This window comes from Dreissena polymorpha, unplaced genomic scaffold (assembly GCF_020536995.1).
Source record: "Dreissena polymorpha isolate Duluth1 unplaced genomic scaffold, UMN_Dpol_1.0 chrUn002, whole genome shotgun sequence".
NCBI classification, from domain to species: Eukaryota; Metazoa; Mollusca; class Bivalvia; order Myida; family Dreissenidae; genus Dreissena; species Dreissena polymorpha.
Genome location: NW_026273316.1, coordinates 1,026,624 through 1,051,581, shown reverse-complemented (window position 1 = coordinate 1,051,581; position 24,958 = coordinate 1,026,624). Strand labels below are relative to the sequence as shown.

Here is a 24,958-nt window from a genome sequence, read left to right as displayed (position 1 = left end):
ATTAAGACTATTTTTGTCTGAAATTAGCCCAATTTTTGCTTGAAAATTTTTCTTTGCTGGTGAGCCACTTGCTGACATTTTGCAGCCAATTTTTTTTGTTTACATAGACACCGGTGGCGTAGTGATAATGATACATTAACACCGTTAAACATTTTTCAGTACATGTTCTATTTAGGTTTGAAACCACTAAAACAGCCCCACTAAAACAGCCCGCCGTCTCGGTAGTAATTATACGACATTTCATGAAATCCAAACATTCTTTTTTGTCATTTTTTTGTTTTTGAAGAAATGGGTGAGAAATTACTTAGTCAGCATAAGACCGTCATTGCATGTCAAAAACCGTGAGACTCAAGGCAAAACCGTGAGACTTGACAGGTAGACGTTTCTGATTCTGCATTCACGTCTGCACTACACTTGACGTCCTCCGATCCCGAACCTAACATTTGGTCATTACGTGAGTTTAAATTATTCTGTCAGCTTTCTTTTCTAAAGAATTGTGTTAATTTCTGTGGCTTCTACTTTCCATTTTCGTTCGCAGCATTCATTTTTCCCGTTATCTGCAACTCACTTTCTATATCAGTCTTTCAAGTCGCAAAGCGACCGTACAGGGAAGTTACTCTTATCTACTATTTTAGCCAATCAAAATCGTTGTTTCTTGGGAAATTAGTTTGTAGTGGCTATGTCAATGCCATAACTACGCCCATCTGATTAAATGACAATTCCGTACTGGTCAATTTGATAACGTTGAATCGTAACATCTATAGCATAGGTCATTACACGACACTCTTCAGTGATTCAGTTATCACGTAAATCGCCAAGTAACCCAAATGTTCGAAAAGTCTGGTCGCAGTGTAAAGCGTGACCAATTAAGACATTAGCCATGTGGATTATCGACCTAGGCGGTCGTCATTATCCCTTGGGGCCTTTCCGGTAAGGGTGTTATCTGTGTAATTTTAGTGATGTTTCTGGCAATTTATACGAATACCGATTTATATGACCTGAAAACAGGCATTTAGAGTGTGCATTTTTTTTAAGCATGGAGTCTATTTTTTCAATCACCAATTTCATATAAATCTTATTTTGAATCGCATGCCAGGAATTTTAATCACCAATGGCGATTTCAGCGATCGGTAACCCTTAAGTAGCTACCTTCACACAAAAAGGAAACAAAATAGAATAAAATCAAAGCGCTGAAGGCACTGAAGTTGTTCGCTGTTGTCGTCCTTGATTAGCTTGTGCACATTGCACAGGCTAATCAGTGTGCACAGGGTACTCTTATTAGACAAGCCCCGTTTTCCCTGAAAATATGTAGCCAATATGTACAGATTTCAACGATAAACACCAGACTGGCCAATGTCGTCTTACAAGCTGGTAAATACACTCACTGCAGGAGTAGAGCAGACATTCCTAAGCATTTGTAGTCTGCAGTGCAGACATGCAGCGGTAATCATTCCTAGCATAGTGAGTTACGGTTCTTAGCGTAGCTAAGGCTTCTAAGCACATACCGATTTGCAAAACATGCTCTGTAAATTTAGACGTGAGCTAACACTCACAACTAAAAAATAGGTGATCACAGTTTAATTGTCAAATGCCCCTGTATGGTAAATAAAATGAAGATTTTATTACAAAGTAGAACAGAAACATGTTATTGTTCTTATCAAAAAATGTAATTCACCTACATTCCTCATAAAATTTTCCATCGAAAGAGACTTGCCACCTCCCCCAAAGTGGAAAAAACGCTGCCTAAAATACAAACATTAGGCCAGAATTGTTTAATAAAATGATTTTCGGACCCGCCGACTCCATTTTTTGACGAAACCAAAAAAAAAAAATTATTTAAAATCTTTTTTTTTTCAGATGGCAAAAGGTGGCTTTTAAACACGAAACGCTTGCCGGGTTTTAGAAAAAGTTCAAATGAGTTATAAATCATCATAATAAACCCAGTTTTAAATACCCACATTAATACGCGAACCTCCTTCATCGTGTACATGTGCTGGAATTTACCAACAGCTACGCCATCATTGTTTGTGCAAGAAGTTGATGAACGCTACAACACTTTCATCAGCAAAGTCTGCTAATTTCCCAATAATTATGCAACTGTCAAATAAAATCCTGAATGGAATCGATTTGTAAGTAAATATTTATTATTTCTTTACAATTTTATAAAATTGATAGTATTAAAATGACTAAAAAATATTATGAAAGCAATAAGAAAAGAACGATTTTAATTTAACAGGTGCTCGAAATTGGAAATCCATTTACGCCTTTCAACTTTTAACATTCCATATTTTACGCACAAATACGGTCATATTTTAGAGAATAAAATTTTATGTGTTGTTTAATGTAGTTTTAGTGACGAATTTGTGCATATAATATGTGTTTTTTCGTTATTTTCAATGGGTACGAAACTTTGGTTTTGTTCCGAACTGGTTCGTACCAAAAGTTCAAAAATCGCAAAAATCAACAGTTTCTAAAACGATTTCAAACCATGAATGTCCAAATAAAATAGTCAAGTTTATGGGGGTTATTATCGGATTAACAGCTCCTTTATGACATTGAACTATCAATTATGTTATCCTGGGATAAACTGTCACGAAGATCAATAATTATAACGATTATTAGGGACGCTATTTCTTTAATCAATACCATGACAAAAACACATGTTAACTTGTTTCAACAGGCATTTGTGTTTAACAGTTCCATTATTAAAATGTTCTGGAAACAATATATTTTAATTAAGATACCAACTATTTCTGAAATCAAAAGTAGGTCCTTCACTCGATGTACTATATTTCGGATATGTTAAAATTCTGACATAAATAAAGATAGTGACATGTATGTGTTGATTTGTTGTATATAGTTTGTACAAATATGTTTTGTGTTATTTCAGACAACAAGAATGGATGGTGGCAATTATCCTGGGTCTTTCTGTCAAGAAACACCCCAGGAAACCCTATACCTTGCGAGTCGTGTAATACCATAGGGGACTGTGGTGTGCATTTCGGCACGAACATAAATAGGGTAAGTAAATTGGAAAAAATAAATTTTTAAAAGTCCAATTTGAAACAACTGTGCATTAACATTGATAACAAAGGTATTGGCCGACATGTAGAAAAAATCCTGACAAATTTTCTTAAAAAATGAGCGAAATGTGGCTCCCTGAAGTAGAAGATCGGGCAAAACGGACCATGTTCAGGCATTTAGGGGAGAAAAGACTGCTTTAATTGACAAGCCACTGCAATAATTAAAGAATTTATACAAACTTTCACATGTCTGCCATAACCTCTCAGCAGGGTTTTTCCAGAAAACTATTTATTGTGGAGAAATTTGCGTTTGCGTTAAAAACGCAAATTTCTCCACAATAAATAGTTTTCTGGAGAAACCCTGCTGAGAGGTTATGGCAGACATGTGAAAGTTTGTATAAATCCTTTAATTATTGCAGTGGCTTGCAAATTACAGCAGTTTTTTCTCCCCTAAATGACTGAACATGGTCCGTTTTGCCCGATCTTCTACTTCATATTTCGCTCATTTTTTAAGAAAATTTGTCAGGATTTTTTCTACATTTCGGCCAATACCTTTGTTATCAATGTTAATACACAGTTGTTTCAAATTGGACTTTTAAAAATTTAATTTTTCCAATTTACTTACCCTATTTATAATGTTCGTGCCGAAATGCACACCACAGTCCCCTATGGTATTACACGACTCGCAAGGTATCGGGTTTCCTGGGGTGAGAAATAGATGTGAAAAAATATTCATTTAATTGAACCTGGAAATCAACCACCACAACTAACAGAAAACCTTTTAACAAAAGGTGTTGTTTTAGAATTTCTGAAATTTGATAATAAACAGAAGTTGATGTATATCATGTCCAAATGACCAAATGTATAAACTGTTTTACAATTTGAATTGAGATGCTTTATTTTCTGATGTTTGATTTATTTTTCCTTTCAGATGATATATTTTTGTGTGATTCTAGGTTTTAATAAATAATTCTGAAACATTTATGCAGCATACTGTTACATTATTGTTAACGTTACTATATTCTGTTGGTTATCTGGTTTATCAAGTGGAAAAAATGTTATTTATATAAAAATAAAGCTTTTAATATTAAGACTTATGAAGGTACTTATTGTTATTTATGTTTTAACATACTTCTCTGAGTAATTAAAATATAGTAAATGCCATTACCGTATTTTACCATGCATAGCGCGCAGTTTTTTACCTTCAAATTTCAAAATAAAAATTCAGTGCGCGTAATACATTGACACAACGCTTTCCTGGTTGCTAAATTGCAAAAATCCATTTCGTAATCGTAAATCTTCACAATTGCCAACATTTTTTTTATTGCAGAAAACTACACCCTATAATGTTATAGACTGAAGGGGCCGTTGTCGAAACAACAAAAAGCGGGAAAGGGTAGGAATGAACGGGGTAGTAACAGTTTTGACAAAAATTAAAAGATGAAAAAATGTCTTTGTTGGTGTTTTCACACTTCTTCATTGATTGTTCATTAAAATAAAAAATCGAGGTATACCGATTCCCGCGTCGTCGCGGTATTGTTTGTTAAAGTTTTTGTTGTCATAAAAACTCGTTGATTTACAACGCAAAACGTCTTATTTGAACTGACACTAATTATTTCAATCATATTTCTCAACTTCGCTTTTGCTTTGTTTTGATAATTTAATCCAAAGTTTAATGTTCGCAATTCCGAAAATTTGCACTCTATGTGAATTGACAGTTTGACAACATCAAAGGAAAGCCGCTTCCTGTCTGAAGCAATAAAGCGACAAGTTTCTCGCCGACAAAATTGGCTTCCTTTGTCTAGCAATCAACATGCCGAACCAATCGTGTGTTTGTTCCTCAATGGAAATCGTCCAATTAAATAATAGCACGTGCAAAGCTCCGCCTTCTAACCTTTTACAGAGAACGGAGGTGGAGTTAAACGGTTAATTGAGCAAGTGTTATACGTAAGTTGAGTTCCGATTTGCCGAAATTTCTCGACCCTAAGCATTGAAACGACGAATTAATATGCTACCGTGCCAGTATACTACGTAGGTTACAAACCAACAATAGAGATATAGACTTGTTTTATTTTCTTTCAATAGAGACAAACAAATGATATTTGTCTAATGGCTTTACGCCGATAACACCAACTGAATGGAATTGAGCGTTCGGGTGTATTGTTTGTCTCACTATAAATACTGATCAATTAGACGCAGTGACGGCGCGAAATACCGGGTCAAACTGGATTTAATGGGGAGCATCTTTTAATGGGGAAGGATCCACGGACGATTTGCGTAAAATTGGACATTGCGATGTTGCGGGTCTGCAGAAGACGATGTTTATGAGCGGCAGGTAATAAAAATGTTACACTGTTCAAATGTGAGGAATAGGTAATAGTGGTTAGAATTTAACGCGCAGGGGTCTTGAAAAAACACGCGCATGCAATAAGGACATATACGGTGTTCTCGAGAGAATAATCTTAAAATTGTCAAAAATATAGTGCTATGCAACCCATGCTCCTGATCGTATAAACGCTCCCTACTTTAAAACAAAAAATTAAGCGCCCGAAAAACTCAGATTAAATGATTGCGCAATATAAGAATGGCGGCCATTTTCGGCCCAATTTTCAGGTTTTTGGTCTTGAATTCTTTTTTTCCTCCATTTTGGCTTTAAAAAAATCGCATGCGCGTTATACATGGGAGCGCGCTATACATGGTAAAATACGGTATTCATTAATGTAGTAAGGTTCCTTAAATGATTGTCCTTATTGATTAAGTTTGAATTACGGGCGGTTTTCACACGGCGATAAAGTGGCGACAACTTTTTTTGGGCAGTGAAACCCCTGAAAAGCGTTTTGTTATGCTATTTGTATTTGTCTGCGGTATTGATTTTTACTGGACAATAAACTATAAATGTTTCTTTTAAACATCAATAGCTTATTGGTTGTTTGTGGAGATAAAGTATTTTTAATGCAACATATGGATTCCTTGTGAAAAAAAACCATCAAAAAATCACCAAAAAGTTTATTATAGACAAGTGAAAAGATTGCATAACTTTTGAACTTATATATATATAGTTAAGATATTTTTAAAATTCAAACTAATTTAAAAACTGCACATCAAGACCTACAGTCTGATTATGATCATTTTGCACATCAACATGTTTGAAAAAAATCACTGTGGTTGCTTAGTAAAAAGAACTTCATACCATAACATTTTTAAAATGAGTGCATATTTGGTCACCCATCTTTTTTTTTTTCCGTCCTTCTACCCGACACTTTTAGAAAAAAAAATCAGAAAATCATTTTAATAAAAAATGTTGGCCTTAACATCAATATAAATCTGATTTTAAAACATTGTATAGGTTGTAAGCCAAACATTGGCAGGAATGAGACAAAGATGTCAATGAAATAATTAATTTAAGAATATTTAAAAGAAATGAACAGGTTGTTAAGATGTACATTAAATACCAGCCGAAAAATGCCAAGTACTATTTCTTCCAAGAGCCTGAAGTGAGTCACAATACTTCTGACAGTTGATTTCCTTGACAAAGGCTCTTTTTAGTGGTAGTTACACAATTCTGTGGAACTTTGTAAAAAGGTTCAATAATGAATAATTATTGTTGGTATATTGAATGCCTGGTCAATGATTTGAAAAATATCAAAAGATGCAGTAGAAAACAGATAGACATTACTAAAATGAAGTCTGTTGTGCAATATTGAAGTGTTTTTCCATCAAACACATAATAGTTGAGATGAAACAAGAAGAAGTTGTTCAAATATTCTCAAGTGTACCATGGTCCTTTGAGGCGCACTGCTCTAGAACATGGTGTACGCTGAATGACTGATAAGCAATGCAGCAGCTGTAATAATTGTAATATCAGTTGTGTTTTTCAATAGTTCAGGAATGGGGCCAACATTTTTTTAAACTAAATTTTGGAAATTATTATGTTTTTTTTAATTAGAAAAAAAGAAGATGAAAGGGTTTTTTGCCTCCGTTAATGGGTGGGGGGCATATATCAGTCTTACTATCCGTCCACCCGTCTGTTCTTCCATCCGTCTGGCATTCCATTTCGGAAATTATTTTCAGAATGAAGTAAATATTTGAGGATTGAGTTTTGTAGATTCCATCATTCAACTATTTTGCATGATATCAATTAGAAGGTTATACAAGAGATATTAGCATTTATTTCAACAAGATGACACGTTGAGTGACCTTATCTTATTACACTCTAGACGAAATTTTAAATGTTTGGATGCAAACATCACCAGGGAAATACTCAAAGGCAAACACATGTTTGAGTAATATAGCTTGAATTATCATAAGAATATTTAATATAGAAATACAGATTTAAAGTCATCCTTATTTATAATGATGTAAAAGCAAACATAGGCAAGTACATACTCCTGTTTTCAAAATAAAAATAGATTTAACAAGTATGAACCACCCAAGATTGATGCCAAATCGCAGCTTTCCCAAAGATGACACAGCATTAATATGAAGTATCTGTCGGATTAATTTTCCATTTTACATCCATCAAACAGTGTGTGTGGTTGTTGTTTTGACAAGCAATTTACATTGCTTTCATATTGAGTGTCTGTTTTGCTAATGGCATTTTCTGGTCCCTAATATTTTGTTTGCCAAGGCTAAACTTTTTTAAACATTATCTGATAAACTGCTGTGAGATATGAGCATTTGTTTCAACAAAGCAACCAGATACAATATTGCGTTACTGTATCTTATTACACTGTAGTTGAATGTTTAAATGTTTGGATGCAAACATCGCCAGGGAATAACGCCAAGTCATACACACGTTTGAGAAACATGGCTGTTATTATCAGTTGAATAATCAATAAACAAATACACATTCAAAGTCATCGTAAGTTATGCTGATGACAAAGCAGTCGTAGGCAATTACATATTGTTGTAAGTTTCGAAATAACAAATAATTAAACAAGTATAAACCACCCAAGATTGATGAACCAATACCTATATATAAATATAAATACCTATATATAAATATATATAAATATAAATAAATAAATATATATATATATATATATATTTATATATATATACATTTAAAGGGATAGTCAACCAGATTGCTATATCACGAAAAAGAAAAATTCTAAAATACCGTATTTTCTTTACAATGATTAGTTTATATTGATTAAAATATCACGACTGATATATTACATTACTTGAAAAATGGTGTTAAGTTTTCATATATTCAGTATATTCACTATATTCGATAATGCAATTTTACTGAGCATGTCTAACAGGTAATTTGGAGAGTTCTGTTGTTGTCGTTATATTTTGTTAAACTACGAGGATTGCTTATATAAATTATAAAATACAACTCTCATTGTATGAGCATGGATGGCCGAGTGATCTAAACGGGAGACTTTTTTTACTCCAGGACTCCATGGGTCAGTGGTTCGAGCCCTGGTGAGGGTTACATGTTTTCTTTAAAAAAAAAATTGTATTCTTGATTTTTACTGGAGATTTTTAGATACAATGTTGAAATGCATTAATATAAAGCATTTAATGACGCTATTTTAGAACTTTTCTTTTATTTCGTTATATATAGCAATCTGGTTAACCATCCCTTTAAAGGTGGACATGCGAAATCACAGCCAAGGATGACACAGCAATGAATTGAAATATCTATCAGATTAATGTTCCAATTTAAATTGATAAAACAGTGTATGTGGTTGGTTCTCTTGACAAGCTGATTACATTGCTTTTATATTGAGTGTCAATTTTCCCATGTGGCATTATCTTGTCATAAATATTGTGTTTGCCAATGCTTAACTTGTTTTAAACATTGCCTGATAAATTGATGTAAGGTAACCAGTATTAAAGATAACCAGGCCAAACAATAAGTTTTAAGTCCCACTGCATAGATTTTAACATTTATGTTTTGATTTTTTATCAATGGCAAACACTTATTGTATAAAAAATAGTGTTCTTAGATTTAGGTTTTAATAATAGGTTTTTATTTAGTTAACTTTACATGTGTTTGGGGTCATTATGTCAGATCGATTACTAATTCTATCATTAAACTCTGACCCTCAATTTGGAACTTCAGGCATGACTTTTGTGTTATCATGTGTGGGCTCTGACAAAAGCTAATAACCCTGACCCGTTATTTAGCAGATTTATTGCCTTTTCATTCTTAGACAAGTCCAGAAATTGCGTGCAACATTATATATGTATGTCTATTACAGATATTAAGATAAATCTACATATTGTTTCAGTTGTTATTAAAGCAATCATTACTAAGACCCATAACTTTGACGAACCATCAAACGTGATTATACCCGTGTGTTACTTAGAGAAAAGTCAGTAAAGTAAGACGCAAGTTTAAATTCATTTGAGGTCACCAAACAAGGTCCATAAATATGTTTGCGCGCAACAACTCTTTGTATGAGGTTTTCTTTTGGGCCCCTCTGGTCAAGGTCAGTGTTACACTAAATAACTTTAGAAAGGATGCAAATATTTTGCTGAAATTTTGTGTTTGTGGTAGGTGACATACTGGCATAGTGAAGGATTGCATTTGTGGACAGTGGGGTGCAGTTCACCATTGCTAAAAATAAAAAAGGCTTTGAACAGGATAACTTTAGTTTTGATTGAATCATTGTGCCTTAATTCTGTTTGTAAGTAGCTTACATGAAGACCTAGGGTGGGATTGCATTTTAGACCAGAAGGGTAACAGTAATTTTTACGTGAAGTAGAACAATGGTTTTGGCTCAAACTTGCTCAACTCAAACAAACATGCTTCACACTTTATTAGTTTAATAAATTGGTAAACAGTAAAAACTCAATGTTCTACGCCTGGTCAATTTTTATGCCACCCATAGGGTGGCATATAGCAGTTGAACTGTCTGTCAGTCTGTCCGTCCGTCTGTACGTCCGTCCGTCCGTTTGTAAACTTTTACATTGGCCATTACTTTTGCAATATTGAAGATAGCAACTTGAAATTTGGCATGCATGTGTACCTCATGGAGCTTCACATTTTATTTTAGAAAGTAAGATCATTTAGTACAAACCCCGGAGCTTTGCAAATCATCTCAGGAAGAAACTGTTATAACAAGGTTAAAAAACTCGACTATATGTATATTGTTGAATGTTAGTGCAAACACTAATATACACAAAACATTCCATTAAAATTTATATTGGAACAAGCCCCTATTATTCAGATTTTTCAAAATTTGTTTATATTGGAAAGTATATATGTATAAGTAGTGTTATAACAATGTAACGTAATTCATAAAAAAATATGTCAATGAAATTGCATTAATATGTTTGCCGCGAAGTGTTGTCAAATGGTAAATGCATTGTGTTTTATTCAGCAATACATCATACTAACATAATATTATGTTTAACATGAATATGAAACAAACAATAGTAAGGTCATATTTCAGTCAATATTTTGAGATTATTATTGAATTTGTAAGAACAACTTAGCTTGTTCTATTTGATTAGTTCAGTATGTGCAGTGTGACATGCAAAGAAACCCAAAGATTCAATAAACGTGCACAAGAATATTAACTGCTTATTTGACAAATATTTTGCAACTTATATCTGTATATCATGCATTAGGGCAAAGTACAAATAGGTCAATCATCCCATGTTCTATAAATGGAAAAACAAAGAGATAAAGTCAGATAATATTTCATTTATCTAACATTCACTTCACCTATACAAATGCTCTCATGTCATAAAATCACCTGACAAGATTAAACAGGTTAAATGTTAGAACATCCATAGGGCATTTTGGGTTATCGTCTCATGCTCGTAGAAACATCTTAGGTAAGATTGTTGACTTTAAATATTTATCTCAAACTAAGATAACTACAATAAGGGATGGAATTCATGTGATTCTGCAAACTCTGATTTGATTTTGGTGCATGCCATCAGTACTCATACAATTTCAATTAAGGACCCATACATGTTTTTATGCCCCAGGTAGGGTGGCATGACATAGCAGTTGAACTGTCCGTCAGTCAGTATGTCAGTCTGTCCGTCCGAAAACTTTAATGGTCATAACTTTTTCAATATTTAATATAGCAACTTGATATTTAGCATGCATGTGTATCTCCTGGAGTTGAACGTTTTGAATGGTGAAAGGTGAAGGTGAAGGTCATCCTTCAAGGTCAAATGTCAAATATTCCGTCCGAAAACTTTAACATTGGCCATAGCTTTGTCACTATTGAAGATAGCAACTTCATATTCGGCATGCATGTGTATCTCCTGGAGCTGAACATTTTGAGTGGTGAAAGGTCAAGGTCATCCTTCAAGGTCAAATGTCAAATATTCCATCCGAAAACTTTAACATTGGCCATTACTTTTTAAATATTGATGATAGAAACTTGATATTTGGCATGCATGTGTATCTCCTGGAGCTGAACATTTTGAGTGGTGAAATGTCAAGGTCATCCTTCAAGGTCAAAGGTCAAAAATTAAAAAAAAAAAATTTAATTTCTCAATTCAATCTCTTACTTACTTCTCATGGAGCTGCACATTATGAGTGGTGAAAGGTCAAGGTCAAAGGTCAAATATATGGCTTCAAAGCGGCGCAATAGGGGGCATTGTGTTTCTGACAAACACATCTCTTGTTAGCTCATCTATTTTTTGAAAAAAAATTATGAGCTATTGTCATCACCTTGGCGTCGGCGTCGGCGTTGGCGTTGGCGTTGGCGTAGGCGTCGGCGTCCGGTTAAGTTTTGCGTTTAGGTCCACTTTTCTCAGAAAGTATCAATGCTATTGCATTCAAACTTGGTACACTTACTTACTATCATGAGGGGACTGGACAGGCAAAGTTAGATAACTCTGGCGTGCATTTTGACAGAATTATGTGCCCTTTTTATACTTAAAAAATTGAAAATTTTGGTTAAGTTTTGCGTTTAGTTCCACTTTTCTCAGTAAGTATCAATGCTATTGCATTCAAACTTGGTACACTTACTTACTATCATGAGGGGACTGGGCAGGCAAAGTTAGATAACTCTTGCATGCATTTTGACAGAATTATGTGCCCTTTTTATACTTGGAAAATTGACAATTTTGGTTAAGTTTTGTGTTTAGGTCCATTTTATTCCTTAAGCATCAAAGCTATTGCTTTCATACTTGCAACACTTACTAACTATCATAAGGGGACTGTGCAGGCAAAGTAATGTAACTCTGACTGGCATTTTGACAGAATTATGTGCCCTTTTTATACTTAGAAAATTGAAAATTTGATTAAGTTTTGTGTTTAGGTCCACTTTATTCATACAGTATCAAAGCTATTACTTTCATACTTGCAAGATTTATGAACTATCATAAGGGGACGGTGCAGGCAAAGTTATGTAACTCTGACTGGCATTTGGACGGAATTATGGGCCATTTATACTTTAAATTTGGTTAAGATTTATGTTTTGGTCCACTTTACCCCTAAAGTATCATAGATATTGCTTTCATACTTGGAACACTCACAAACTATCATAAGGGTACAGTAAAAGGACAAGTTGCATAACTCTGGTTGTCATTGTTACGGAATTATGGCCCTTTTTTGACTTAGTAACTTTTAATATATGGTTAAATTTTGTGTTTCGATCCACTCGAAGTATCAAGGCTATTGCTTTCAAACTTCAAATACTTACATGCTATCATGAGGTTACTGTACCTGGCAACTTGAATTTTACTTTGACCTTTGAATGACCTTGACTCTCAAGGTCAAATTATTAAATTTTGCTAAAATTGCCATAACTTCTTTATTTATGATTAGATTTGATTGATACTTTGATGAAACTACTCTTACCTGACATACCACAATAGACTTCACCCAAACCATCCCCCGTGCCCTCCCCCCCTCCCCCGTGCCCTCCCCCCTCCCCCCCCCTAATTTTTTTTTTTTTTTTTTAAGATCATCTCACAAATGACCACCACACCCTCACACTATACCCCCACCCCACCCCACCCCCCCCCCCCAATTTTTTTTTTTTGATTTTTTTTTTTTTAAGATCATCTCACAAATTATCACCACACCCTCACACTATACCCCCCCATTTTTTTTTTAAAACGGTTATGTTTGAAATACCGTCCAACCATCGCACCCAACCCCCCCCCCCCCCCCCCCCCCCCCCCCCCCCCCGATTTTTTTTTTTTTTTTTTCGCTTTTTTGGAAGATAATGTAATAAATATCCACAACCCCACACTATACACCCCTCTTCACTCCACTCCTCCCTCCTTTGTGATTGAAAATGAGAGTCCCTTCACCTTTAAAAAGAAAATAGATGAGCGGTCTGCACCCGCAAGGCGGTGCTCTTGTTATAACATGTTTCATTTCATTTCAACCCTACAAACTAACAATGTTCAGCTATTGGAGCACTTGATCACCTATTTCAGAAAACAATAAAGCACAATTTGATAACAGTTCCAGTGTCCTAGGAATGATTCAAGATGTTAACCAGGGTTCCCTCTGGGCTTTAAAAAGTTGTCGCCACTTACTTTCGCCAAATTTAAAAAGTTGTCGCCACAATCTGGCTACATTTTGGCAATGAAGATCATGTTATTATAATACCAACAAAAACTGAGAATTTTACAGTATGTTTAAGGAATTGATTTAATAACAGTATTATTTATAATAACAACACATTTAACATTGTTCATTAAATAAAGGCACATTCAATCAGTTGTAAGTCTTGTTGATTGACACCTTCTTAGCAGCCTGAATATGTTGCCACAGCTTGGGTGCTCCAGCTTTCTGGTAATCTGAAAACACAAAAAGGGAAATATAATATTTATATAATAATAATAATTATCAATTAATGTGTAGTATATAAATAATCTAAATGTGTGCTAGCATATGACCTACTACATAGAGCCCATAGCACAACAGTCAAATAAAATAAGCATTTGTATTAGTTTTGAGGATATAACGAGTTCACACCGCATAGATTGTGTTTGGAAATCATATTGAAGGAAATGAAATTCTGATTAACAACTGTCTTTGTTTGTTTTTTGTTTGCTAGCTGGTGAATGTTAGCGAGGGAACGTTTGTATTTTTCGAATGAGTCTCATAATTATCAGAATCTAATGTTCACTTTCTAAAAGTCGTTATACACTTTGAACTTGCAATTTTGACGAGTATTCTGTTAATGATACCTGTTATCATGTGCCATTTGTCACTGGAGAATATTATCCTGTAGGATTGTAGGATACCTGTAATCATGTGTGATATGTCACTGGAGAATATTATACTGTAGGATACCTGTAATCATGTGCCATATGTCACTGAAGAATAGTGTCCTGTTGAGGATGGCTGTTATCATGCGTCATATGTCACTGAAACCCAGAATCCCTGCCCCCCACCCGCCCCCAAAAAATATTGTTTTTTCCTCTTTTTATTTTTGAAAGATCGTCTAACAAATGACCACACCCCACATTATACCCCCCCATCATCCCCCCTACCCAACCCAAAAATAATATTTTTTTTCTTTGAACTATGATTTAAAAAAAAACAAACAAATATTTATTTACTTTATTTTTGACGGACCGTCCAAACTTCCCACCCAAGCTATTGCTATCAAACTTGAAATAACTTGAAATAAGTAACTCGCAGTCTGTTCATGTTTTATGCTGTTTGATGCTTATCAGTATCTCATTATCATGGTTGATAATGAAGCCTTTAAAACTTAAATTTAGTAAGAAAGGTCTTTAATTAAATATAACGTTCTAAGGGACAACAAATGCTTTAAAATAAGTATCTAAATTGTAAAGGGTTAATATCTTATTGCATAGCCGGAGAGGCATATATATTATGTTTTATAACAATTATATTGTCGATTTTGTACTGGGTTTTGCATAACTGTTGTAAAACCAGATTTTGTTATTGATATTGACTGAAATTTAACTGAATGTATAGCTGATGAATATATGTTCAACCTGTGTATGCAGCTGAAAGGGTACTAAAGCCAGACAATGAACCTAAACTGACCTTTCTGCCTAGATAAAAGTTTCCTTAATTTGGACTGCTACTAATTATGCCCCTGGATCAAATGATCAGGGGGGTATATTGTTTATTGCCAGTCTGTCTGTCTGTCTGTCTGTCTGTCTGTCTGCCTGCTAAGGCTATCACGTTTAAATGGTCGCGTTTTGTGTTTTGCTCATAAACGTTTACCAAAACAATAAACGTTTAATCAATAGTCAATATCAATATAATAAATATTTGGTGCAAATAACGTAGCCGGCTAGCTGTACGAAGTATAGCGACGACGAACTGCGAAATCCGGGTACTTGTGGTAAATCCGGGCTACCCACTTCGGCAGTAATTTATTTCTGATTGGTTAGAGGATGGCACATACATGAACGAAAACTAACGGAAAATCTTCGCTACTTTCCGAAAATCTTACAACATGGCAACAAAACAGTGCGTATGCCGCCATCTTGAAATATTTTAAGTGATTGAGCAAAGTAAAACACTGCGGTAGCATGTTGAAAAGCAATACTTTAACCAAATTATATATTGATTACATTTTTGCTAGTTAACTGGTTTTTCATTTTCTGCGGTCAAACGATATGCACATTGTATTTCATGTGCAAAATACGTACATTTTTTTCGGAGTGTCGTTTTCGGATAAAGTATTTTTCATTGATTTTAGATTATTTTCGACATTCATTTTTTTATATAGAATGACGAATACACATGTGGTGATACGGATGGTCTGGTTTATAATACTTTATGGTTTTAATATGACGTATTGCGCGAATGGGATATGCACTGAATATTACTTCCGGAAATAATTACTATTTTTAGTTTGGAAATGCAATGGTACTGATGCTTTTTTAACGGACATAGGGATACCGTTTAAACGGTAACATTTCGTTTATTTCATTTCGTTTAAACGTTTAGAAAAATATGTAAACGTGATACCCTTACTGCCTGCCTGCCTGCCTGCCTGCCTGCCTGCCTGCCTGCCTGCCTGCCTGCCTGCCTGTCCTTGTGTGTGTCCCAAAATTTTAACCTTGGTCATTACTTTTGCAATATTGAAGATAGCAACTTGATATTTGGCATGCATGTGTATCTCATGGAGCTGCACATTTTGAGTGGTGAAAGGTCAAGGTCAATGTCATCCTTTAAGGTCAAATGTCAAATATATGGCTTCAAAGCGGCACAATAGGGGGCATTGTGTTTCTGACAAACTTATCTCTTGTTTTAAGGTTGCATCTCAACATTTTACTAGGTAAGTTGACACTCACATCAGCAACAGCAATTTGTATAGATTTAAGAGATTTCAGTTCACCCCAGCTACAATAATGAATGTTTTAATAAGTAATTTTCTGCTGCTAATTGTTCATTAAATGTCCTTTTTTGTCAGCACATATTTTAAATAACCTAATCAGTTTGACATATTTGTTAATAAAATCTTTAAAGTATGTTGATAGTTTAACAAAATATAAAGGTCACAACCTTCTCATTAGCTGGCTGAATGACCCACCCAAAACTAATATTTAATGCATCCAACACATGAGTTGTAAATTTAATTTATACATATGTTTTAAACAGAATTTGTATCACTAATGCTTTTTACTGCAATATAAACACTAATCAATTAGCGCAATTGCATTTTAATTTAAGTTTTAAATACTGTTTAAGGAGAAGGATCTGATATATTATGTAACACTAATAAAATTGGTTGATGTTAGAACCTTAATGTACTTTATTATAATTATAATTACATGTTCATAAATTATTCATAACATGTCATTTATTATAGCAATTAAATGTGGTGTGTTAAATAATCTGGTTTAAAGTTTTTATCTACAAAGCTTCTTTGGTGCAGTTTAAAGTATGCAATAACCCTGTTACCAAACAGTCAGGTGACAGTATACATAGTTACATTGTTTACTCCTATCATACAAGCGCCATTTGACGGTTAACTTGGTTCTGTTTGAAATTTCTTATTACCTGTATCTGTTTAATAATATTGTTTGTGTGTTTTCTGGGATATTTATTGTAAACATATACTTAAACATAAATATTTCAATTGATTTTAAATTGTAAAATCTTTTTTGTTGAAAGTGAATTATCAAAATGGCGACATTTGCAGTTTCCAGAGATTCCAATGTGGTTAAATATTATTGTTGTACAATCTGCGAGAAAGAGCGGTCTCAAGAAGTTAATGCAGATTTTTACTGTAAAAAATGTCTTAAATACTTCTGCAGTTCATGTATAAACTCCCACAGACAGCATAGTCGGTGGTTTTATAAAAAATCTCCTTATGGAAAGGATAAAATAAAGAAATGGCCACTTTCTAAGAAGATGGAGAATTCTCTTTTAACATGTGTCATACACAAGGTTGAAAAGTTAACAATGTACTGCCCGGACCACAGTCAGCTGTGCTGCTCTAGATGTGTTGAGCTTAATCACAGGTAGCTTATAATTACTTATTTTTATATCAGTATCACTAATTGCATTATAGTATGCAATTACCATCTTCCACTTGGCTTTGTTTGGATTATTGTAATAAGTTATGTCAGTATTTCCAAATCATTGTATGTGTGCAATTTTTTGCTCAGCTTTAACTTGTTAATTTGTGTTAATTTAGAAATAACATGTCCATGGTTCAAGAACAGAAATCTTGTTTTAAGACACCACAAAAGGGAGTAACTAAAATTGGTCTCTTAATAAAACTGTCTTTAAATTAAAAAAGACCATTCTGGAAAAAAAAGTAAAATCATTGTCAGTATCAAATTTATAGACGGATTCTGTGACACAACTATCGTGGTCAACGTTTAAATTATATGAAATAATCCAGATATTAGTGGTTTAAGAATTTCATAAACACAAACGTTCGCCATTTATTTTGGAAATGTACAGGATGTTGGTATATTGGATCTACTCAGCCTTTCGCGGAAAGCCAAGACAACTTTATTAATTGTTTCAAAGTTTATGCCCAATAATTACGACTGCAAATGATTGGGACTGAACATGTGTGAATCACATGTTCAATATCGACGAATCGGTCTTAGCTCGTAACCGTTAACTCCACCTTCGTTCTCAATAAAAGATTCAAAAGGCAGGGCTATGCACGTGCCATTACATGGTTGGTTTAGCATGTTGAGTGAGACCAAGGAAGCCAATTTTATAGAGGAGAAAGTGTTGTTTTATGGCTTCTTGACAGGAAGCGGCTTTCCTTTGATTATGTCAAACTTACGATAAACCATCAATCAAGACTGTCCTTGAACGATTAACAGATTTTAATATTGTATCACCACATGGTCGCTTAATTGAATATTTGGACATCAAAATACTAAAAAAATCAGCGGTTGCTGGTCGCGTCAGACAAAATTCGCTTATTACAATGTCAAAATAGAGTGAAAATGGTCAGGGGGAATTCAAAGTGGTGGCATAAGACAAAGGTTGATTAATTCAAGTGGTAGCATCCACAAGATTGACTGTATATGGATTACAAGACATATTTCAGAAAAAAGCCAAGTGTAAAAATTCCTTTTCTGAAATGATACCAGTGGAGTTTGAAACTTGTCATGTTAGATGTTAAACTAGAACACTTTGTTAAATTGAAGAAAAGTTTAGTGAACAGACTTGTAGATAATATTTATTGCTCAATTTTTGTGACATTTGGAACGAACATTTTTCCCAATTATATCTAGATCAAAACTGGATCATGTAGGGTGTAAAACTAAGTCACAAGGTCAAACTGAATAAAATATGACAAAATCTAGAGGCCACACTGATTATATTATCCTCGTGCGATCATTTGTTCCAATGATATCTCGGCCAATTTGAAAACTTTTGAGGTCATACAATTTGTCCAAATGATATGAGGGCTGAGGTCAAAACTAGATCACAAGGTCATATTAAAAGAAAAGCCTGTGAACACTGTAGAAGTCATATCTGTTTCCTCAATATTCTCGAAATTTGCTTAACATTGATTTAGTGATTTCTCCCCAAAATAAGACATTATTAAAGTCAAATAATAAACAAGGTCATCAGGTCAAATCTTAAACAAAATTCTTACCACTCTAGTGGCAACATTTATGATTCAAGCTCGATGCAACTAGAGAATTGAAGTTTTATCTTGAGCATATCTAGGCCAAGTTCCAATCTGGGTCAGGTTCGTCAAAAAACGAGGTCACCAGGAAAAAAATTGAAACAAAACTTGAATCCCCTCTAGAGGACCCATTAATGACTAATCTTAATGAAATTGTATCAAATCATTTATGTTGACAATACAAAGTCCATGTTTTTATATGGGTCAAGTGGGTTAAAACAAAGATCATTAATTGAAGTGTTCCACAATGTCCTGGAACTCAGGTCAGCATATAAGGGCCATAATGGCTCTCTTGGACATAATATTTGCCCATGATATGATTGTCTTAAATTCTAATTTGACATGAGGCCTGCATTATTATCCCCGCCAAATTTTTTTTCGGAGGGGATATAGTAATTGGTCTTGTCCGTCTGTCCGTCCGTCTGTCCGTTCTCACGAATGATACATTGTGCAACTTTTTTTATGCCTAGATATACATTGTGTGTCTTAATTTCATTGTGCGACTAGTCGCACAATACATTTGCCCAAAGTTCGTCAAAATGTGTCTTGTGCAACTTTAAACCGATCTGGAGAAGTCGCACAACGTTTTTGTCCAAAGTGTGTCCAAAGGATGTCCATGTAAAACTGTCTATGCGATGGACGAGTCCGTAAATTTTATTTTTGCAAGTGTCCGTGAAAGTTTGAGCGTCTATATTTGAGGCAATCAGAAGCCTGTTTATAAAAAAAGACGAGCCAATGAACACCAGGCTTTCTAATCGACGCATGCGCGTGCACCTGCGTTCTCCCGCGTGATGGACATGTGGCTTGTGTGTAGTGGGACTGTTTAAACGTCGCAGAAACCAACATAACAGATAACGGATTTATATTTTATAGAACCATATGTGAGGTAAGTTTCGTATGTTTTCTTTCTATATGTATAATCCATTTAGATGTTTTCTTTTTGTGAATGACTAATGGCACCCAGTTTAAGCAATGAAAACAGGAATAAATAAGGTCATTTTGAAATATGTTTTATTGGCCACACAGTGATCGGGAAATGCAATATTTAATTTGTGTCTCATTTTTTTACATTGAATATGCCATAAGCACAACGACTTTTCGACGAGAAAACGCACATTGCTTCCACTAGTTGTTAATAATTTCGCTGTTTTTTAACGCGCACCTACTCGTCGTTAGCAACGTTAAAAAGACGCCGCCATTTTGTAAGAAAAAAAATTAAAGCAGCGGTGTGGGGGCAGCTGCCCCCATAATACGATTTTAATTAGATTGGACAAACTGGGAATTCCGATCTAGTCAAACCCGAGTGCCGAAGCATCATTTCATTACGATGTCGAAGTAATAGGTGCCGAAGAAACTAGGTACCTGTCAATTGTATCCATTACCTTAGTGTCTTAAAATGGCGGCTTTTCCAGGGAAACCATGTGTTGGTTGCCTACATGTTTCAAGCTTTACATCTTACGAGCAAACAAATGCGTATTGCTCAAGCAAAAACATTGATCATTACATTGTTTTCAGTGAATCATATTGTAGGATTTTCTTATTTTCTTTGAAAGATGCATTGGTGATTATTAAGTTTGCTGAGGAATTGAAGTTGGATATCCATTATTTGAACAAAATTAATTGAACCTAAAGCTCCTTGAAATGACACCTATTGTTAGGTAGGTTTTACTTCCTGAAATTAAATGTTTATTAACACTATGATACAAAATCTTAACACTACTTATGTTTGATGGACAAAATGAGTCCCACAAGTCTAACAGGAAGTTGGTCATCTTGAAACTCCACATGTGCTGACTTAACATTGAAGCATGAATGTTGAACTTATAATCATTTTAGTTTTTATAATACTCATGACTGTGTTTACAGCTGTTGTTTGTGTTGAATTAGTATTTATGTATAGATTGATTGACCGTTATTTGCATGTATGGGATCGTTTCTATGGTTATCATTGGATGTATAACCAGGACCCACAATGAGGTAAACCGTCTATTAATGTTAGCTTGTTTTGTATAATACATATACCAAATCATTTAGTCATCTGAATTGTATATTCAATACTTCAATTAAAGATGACATTTACTTCACACTCACAGGTTTCTGTACGGGTGCTATTCCATTTAATACATGTTCTCATATGCAAGATTTTTATTCATGTGCTTCCGCATGCGCATACATATATTTCATATTTTAATTTGAATTTTAAATATGAATTTAACAAACTTCTGTAAATTTTCTGTAGTGTTACCGTGCCATAAGGTATAGGTTAAAAAAGAAATATAGGGCAATATTACATGACGCCAAACATATGGAAAGTTCACCATCTTGTCAATTAGTTGAAGTTTCACAACGTAAAGTATAAATATACTTCAGACTTTATTAAAATAGGATGGGTATGTTCATTGCCTTGTCGAAGATAAAATTACTATAATAAAACCAATGTTGTTGTTCAACTAGACAACTCTTGTCCGCATGCCATCCACATAAAATGGCTCTACAAGAGATTTTGTGCGGGCGGATTTTGGGAACATGCGGATGTGTATGCAGATGAATGGAATAGGAGCAACATATTTTATAGTGATTGATTATTATGCGGTTGGGAAGATGCGGATGAAGATATTATATAATAAGATAGATGGAATTATTTCAGTAATGCAGTGGGTTTGGATGTGAGTAGATTATTAAAGATTAAAGAAACGTTTTAAAATATTAGAAAATGAATATTTATATAAAACTTATTCAAAAACTACTAAAATGCAGCTTTTATAAAATATCAAGACAAATGATTGTGTCCGTGTTCATTTTGCCCCAATCTGCCCTTATAAGGTGTGACAGTTGGGTAACACAATTCTCGCGAATCTGGGTACTTGCCATTATTTACCAAGAAAATTGAAAAAGACAATGCTTAGTATGTATATATTTTTATGTTTACCTTTTTGTTCACCAATGCACGAAGTGCTCATTGTAAGCTTTTCTGACAACCAAATGTGCATCATCATCAAAAATTTGTTAACAAGGACTGAACAAAAAACAGTTGAAATCAATCGGTACATTGACATTTAAGTTTATTATATGGGCAAGTGGCATGCAAAAAGTCTTTAGTCCCAGACTAGCAACTAATAAAAAATATGTAGACGTTAAACCAGTCTGAGCAAATATTGTTACTCTACAGTAGTGTTAATAAAATAGAAGTACATGTAACTGCTGCAAGGATTCTGCTCGCATGACTTGGCTACTTTCATTTTTACTGTTAGGAAATCTGGTTTCCTGAAGTCGGGTTATTTGCTAGCATGAGCCAATTGAGAATTGTTTTACCAATTGCTTCATTCTGTCGCCAATGGCTCAAATGGCGGTTGCCAGCGGGAGCCCAGTGTTTGATTTCATGAACATATTGAAAATTTAAATGTGATCTGGGCAAATATTCTGTGACAAGCGATCGGAAAAGACGAGCGGTGCTGTCCTTCAACAGCTCTTGTTTTTATTATTGACTGTTTGATAAAACATTAAAATTAAACAGAATGTGTTGGTCATTTCAATATCTATTTATTATCCACTGTGGTACTTCCAGTTTTAGTGTGGACCAAGGGCAACTTGAATCTTTCCCTGGACAATTAGAGATGAAAAAACAAAAATGCATTGGTACAAATAGGATGTTAAAAAAGTTATGTTTGTTTATTTGTTTATGTTTAGCTTATTGAACGCTGTTTTTAGTAAAACTCACCAATGTCCTCTGTAACATAATAGTTACATTTGATGACGTCTCTATAAAAAACTGTTCAAATAAAATTGGTTGTCCCATTTATAACATTTCTATCACAGATTGGTGCTCAGTGGGCGCATAGTGAACTTTTCTGATCCTTGATTAAAGAATGACTACCATTTTGAAGCAGGTTTTTAAGTTTAAAATGATATCTATGTTAAGTTTAAATCTGGGTAAAGTTTGTCACTAGATGAACAATTAAAAAATGATATGAGTTAATAAAAAAAGAGGAACAGAACTGTTGAGAGTTTTCTATGACAGTGTTCATTTTGTTTTCCTGGTGCTATTCAGTTGAAAGTTATTACTTAAATAAATATACATTTGTACATGTCAATATAAATATTACATTCAACACGAACACACAAGGTACTTGCATGTTCATTTTGTTTGTCAACAATTCTGAGGTAAATGCAGGGCTTTTTTCAGCCAATTTTACAGCCTTGATGATCGGCCAATAAAAATACTAGAAGAGAAAATAATAGTTATTGTGTTTATAAAATATTAAACTACTGATATTGAGCTGAATATTTTTAATTCCAGTGGTTCAGGTAGTTTTACATTCTCTTGAAAAAAGCCCACAAATACTTGAATTGTTGGAATGTTTATTCGTTATGTATTTGATTGGTTGCTTTTTATACGCCCATTTTTAAAAACTGGACGTATTTTAGTTTCACCCTTGGCGGGCGGCGTCCACGCTCTCTAATTCAAATAGTTTTCATCCGATCTTCACCATACTTGGTCAGAAGTTGTGTCTAGACAATATCTAGGTCAAGTTCGAATATTGGTCATGCTGGGTCAAAAACTAGGTCACGGGATCACTTAGTGCATTTCAAGGATTAAGCACTGTGTCCGCTCTCTCGTTTTCACCCGATCTTCACCAAACTTGGTCAGAAGTTGTGTCTAGATGATATGTAGGTAAAGTTCAAATATGTGTCATGCCGGGCCAAAAAACAAGGTCACGAGGTCACTTAGTGCACTTCAAGCATTAAGCATGGTGTCCGCTCTCTGAAGTAGTTTTCATCCAATCTTCACCTAATTTGGTCAGAAGATGTGTCTGGATGATATGGAGGTCAAGATTGAATATGGATCATGCCGGGTCAAAAACGAGGTCATGAGGTTACTTAGTGCATTTCAAGCATTAAGCATGGTGTCCGCTCTCTATTTGAAGTAGTTTTCATCCAATCTTCACCTAATTTGGTCAGAAGTTGTGTCTAGATAATATGTAGGTCAAGTTCAAATATGGGTCATGCCGGGTCAAAAACGAGGTCACGATGTCACTTAGTGCATTTCAAGCATATAGCATGGTGTCCGCTCTCTAATTGAAGTAGTTTTCATCTGATCTTCACCGAATTTAGTCAGATGTTACGTCTAAATGATATCTAGGTCAAGTTCAAATATGGGTCATGCCAGGTCTATAACTAGGTCTCGAGGTCACTTAGTGCATTTCAAGCATTGAGCATGATGTCCAAAACCTTTGAACGGGCGTATCTTGTGACAGTTTGGCACTCTTGTTAGCTTTAAAATTAAAGTCAGACAGTCACTTAGTTATTGAACAATTAAGTCACACAACTTATGGACATTGTAATAGTCACACAAAAAATTTAAAATGGCGTCCGATCTTATTTTTCACTTATACCTGATTTCAACAATAACTCACTTGATGATCAGTACAGTCACACAATTTATGGACATGACAGTCACTAAGGTTATGGATGTTAAAGTCACACAAGTTATGGACATGACAGTTACTTAGTTTAATAAAATTAGTCACACAATTTATGGACATGACAGTCACTTAGGTTATGGACATTTAAGTCACACAGCTTACGGACATTACAGTCACACAAATTACGGACATTACAGTTACTTAGAATATTTACATTTAAGTCACACAATTAATAGACATGACAGTCACTTAGGTTATGGACGTTGAGGTCACACAAGTAATGGACATGCCAGTTACTTAGTAAAATAAAGTTAAAGTCACACAATTAATGGACATTACAGTCACTTAGGTTATGGACAATTAAGTCACACAACTTACGGACATGACAGCCACACAAGTTACGGACATTACAGTTACTTAGATTATTAACATTAAAGTCATACAATTTTTAGACATGACAGTCACTTAGGTT

General features: G+C 34.4%; 2 protein-coding genes across 2 annotated transcripts in view; both read left to right on the top strand.

The window, feature by feature from the left end:
- Positions 1–24,958, top strand: part of LOC127863184 (uncharacterized) — a 352,983-nt gene that overhangs the window by 41,191 nt on the left and 286,834 nt on the right. The window lies entirely within an intron of this gene.
- The window catches only part of LOC127863178 (uncharacterized), a 208,560-nt gene that overhangs the window by 124,288 nt on the left and 59,314 nt on the right, over positions 1–24,958 (top strand). The window contains exon 1 of the mRNA XM_052402574.1: positions 16,937–17,420. Coding sequence (XP_052258534.1) covers positions 17,083–17,420 — 338 coding nt within the window. The 5' untranslated portion in view covers positions 16,937–17,082. Of the gene's footprint in view, positions 17,421–24,958 lie in introns of the transcript that reaches the window.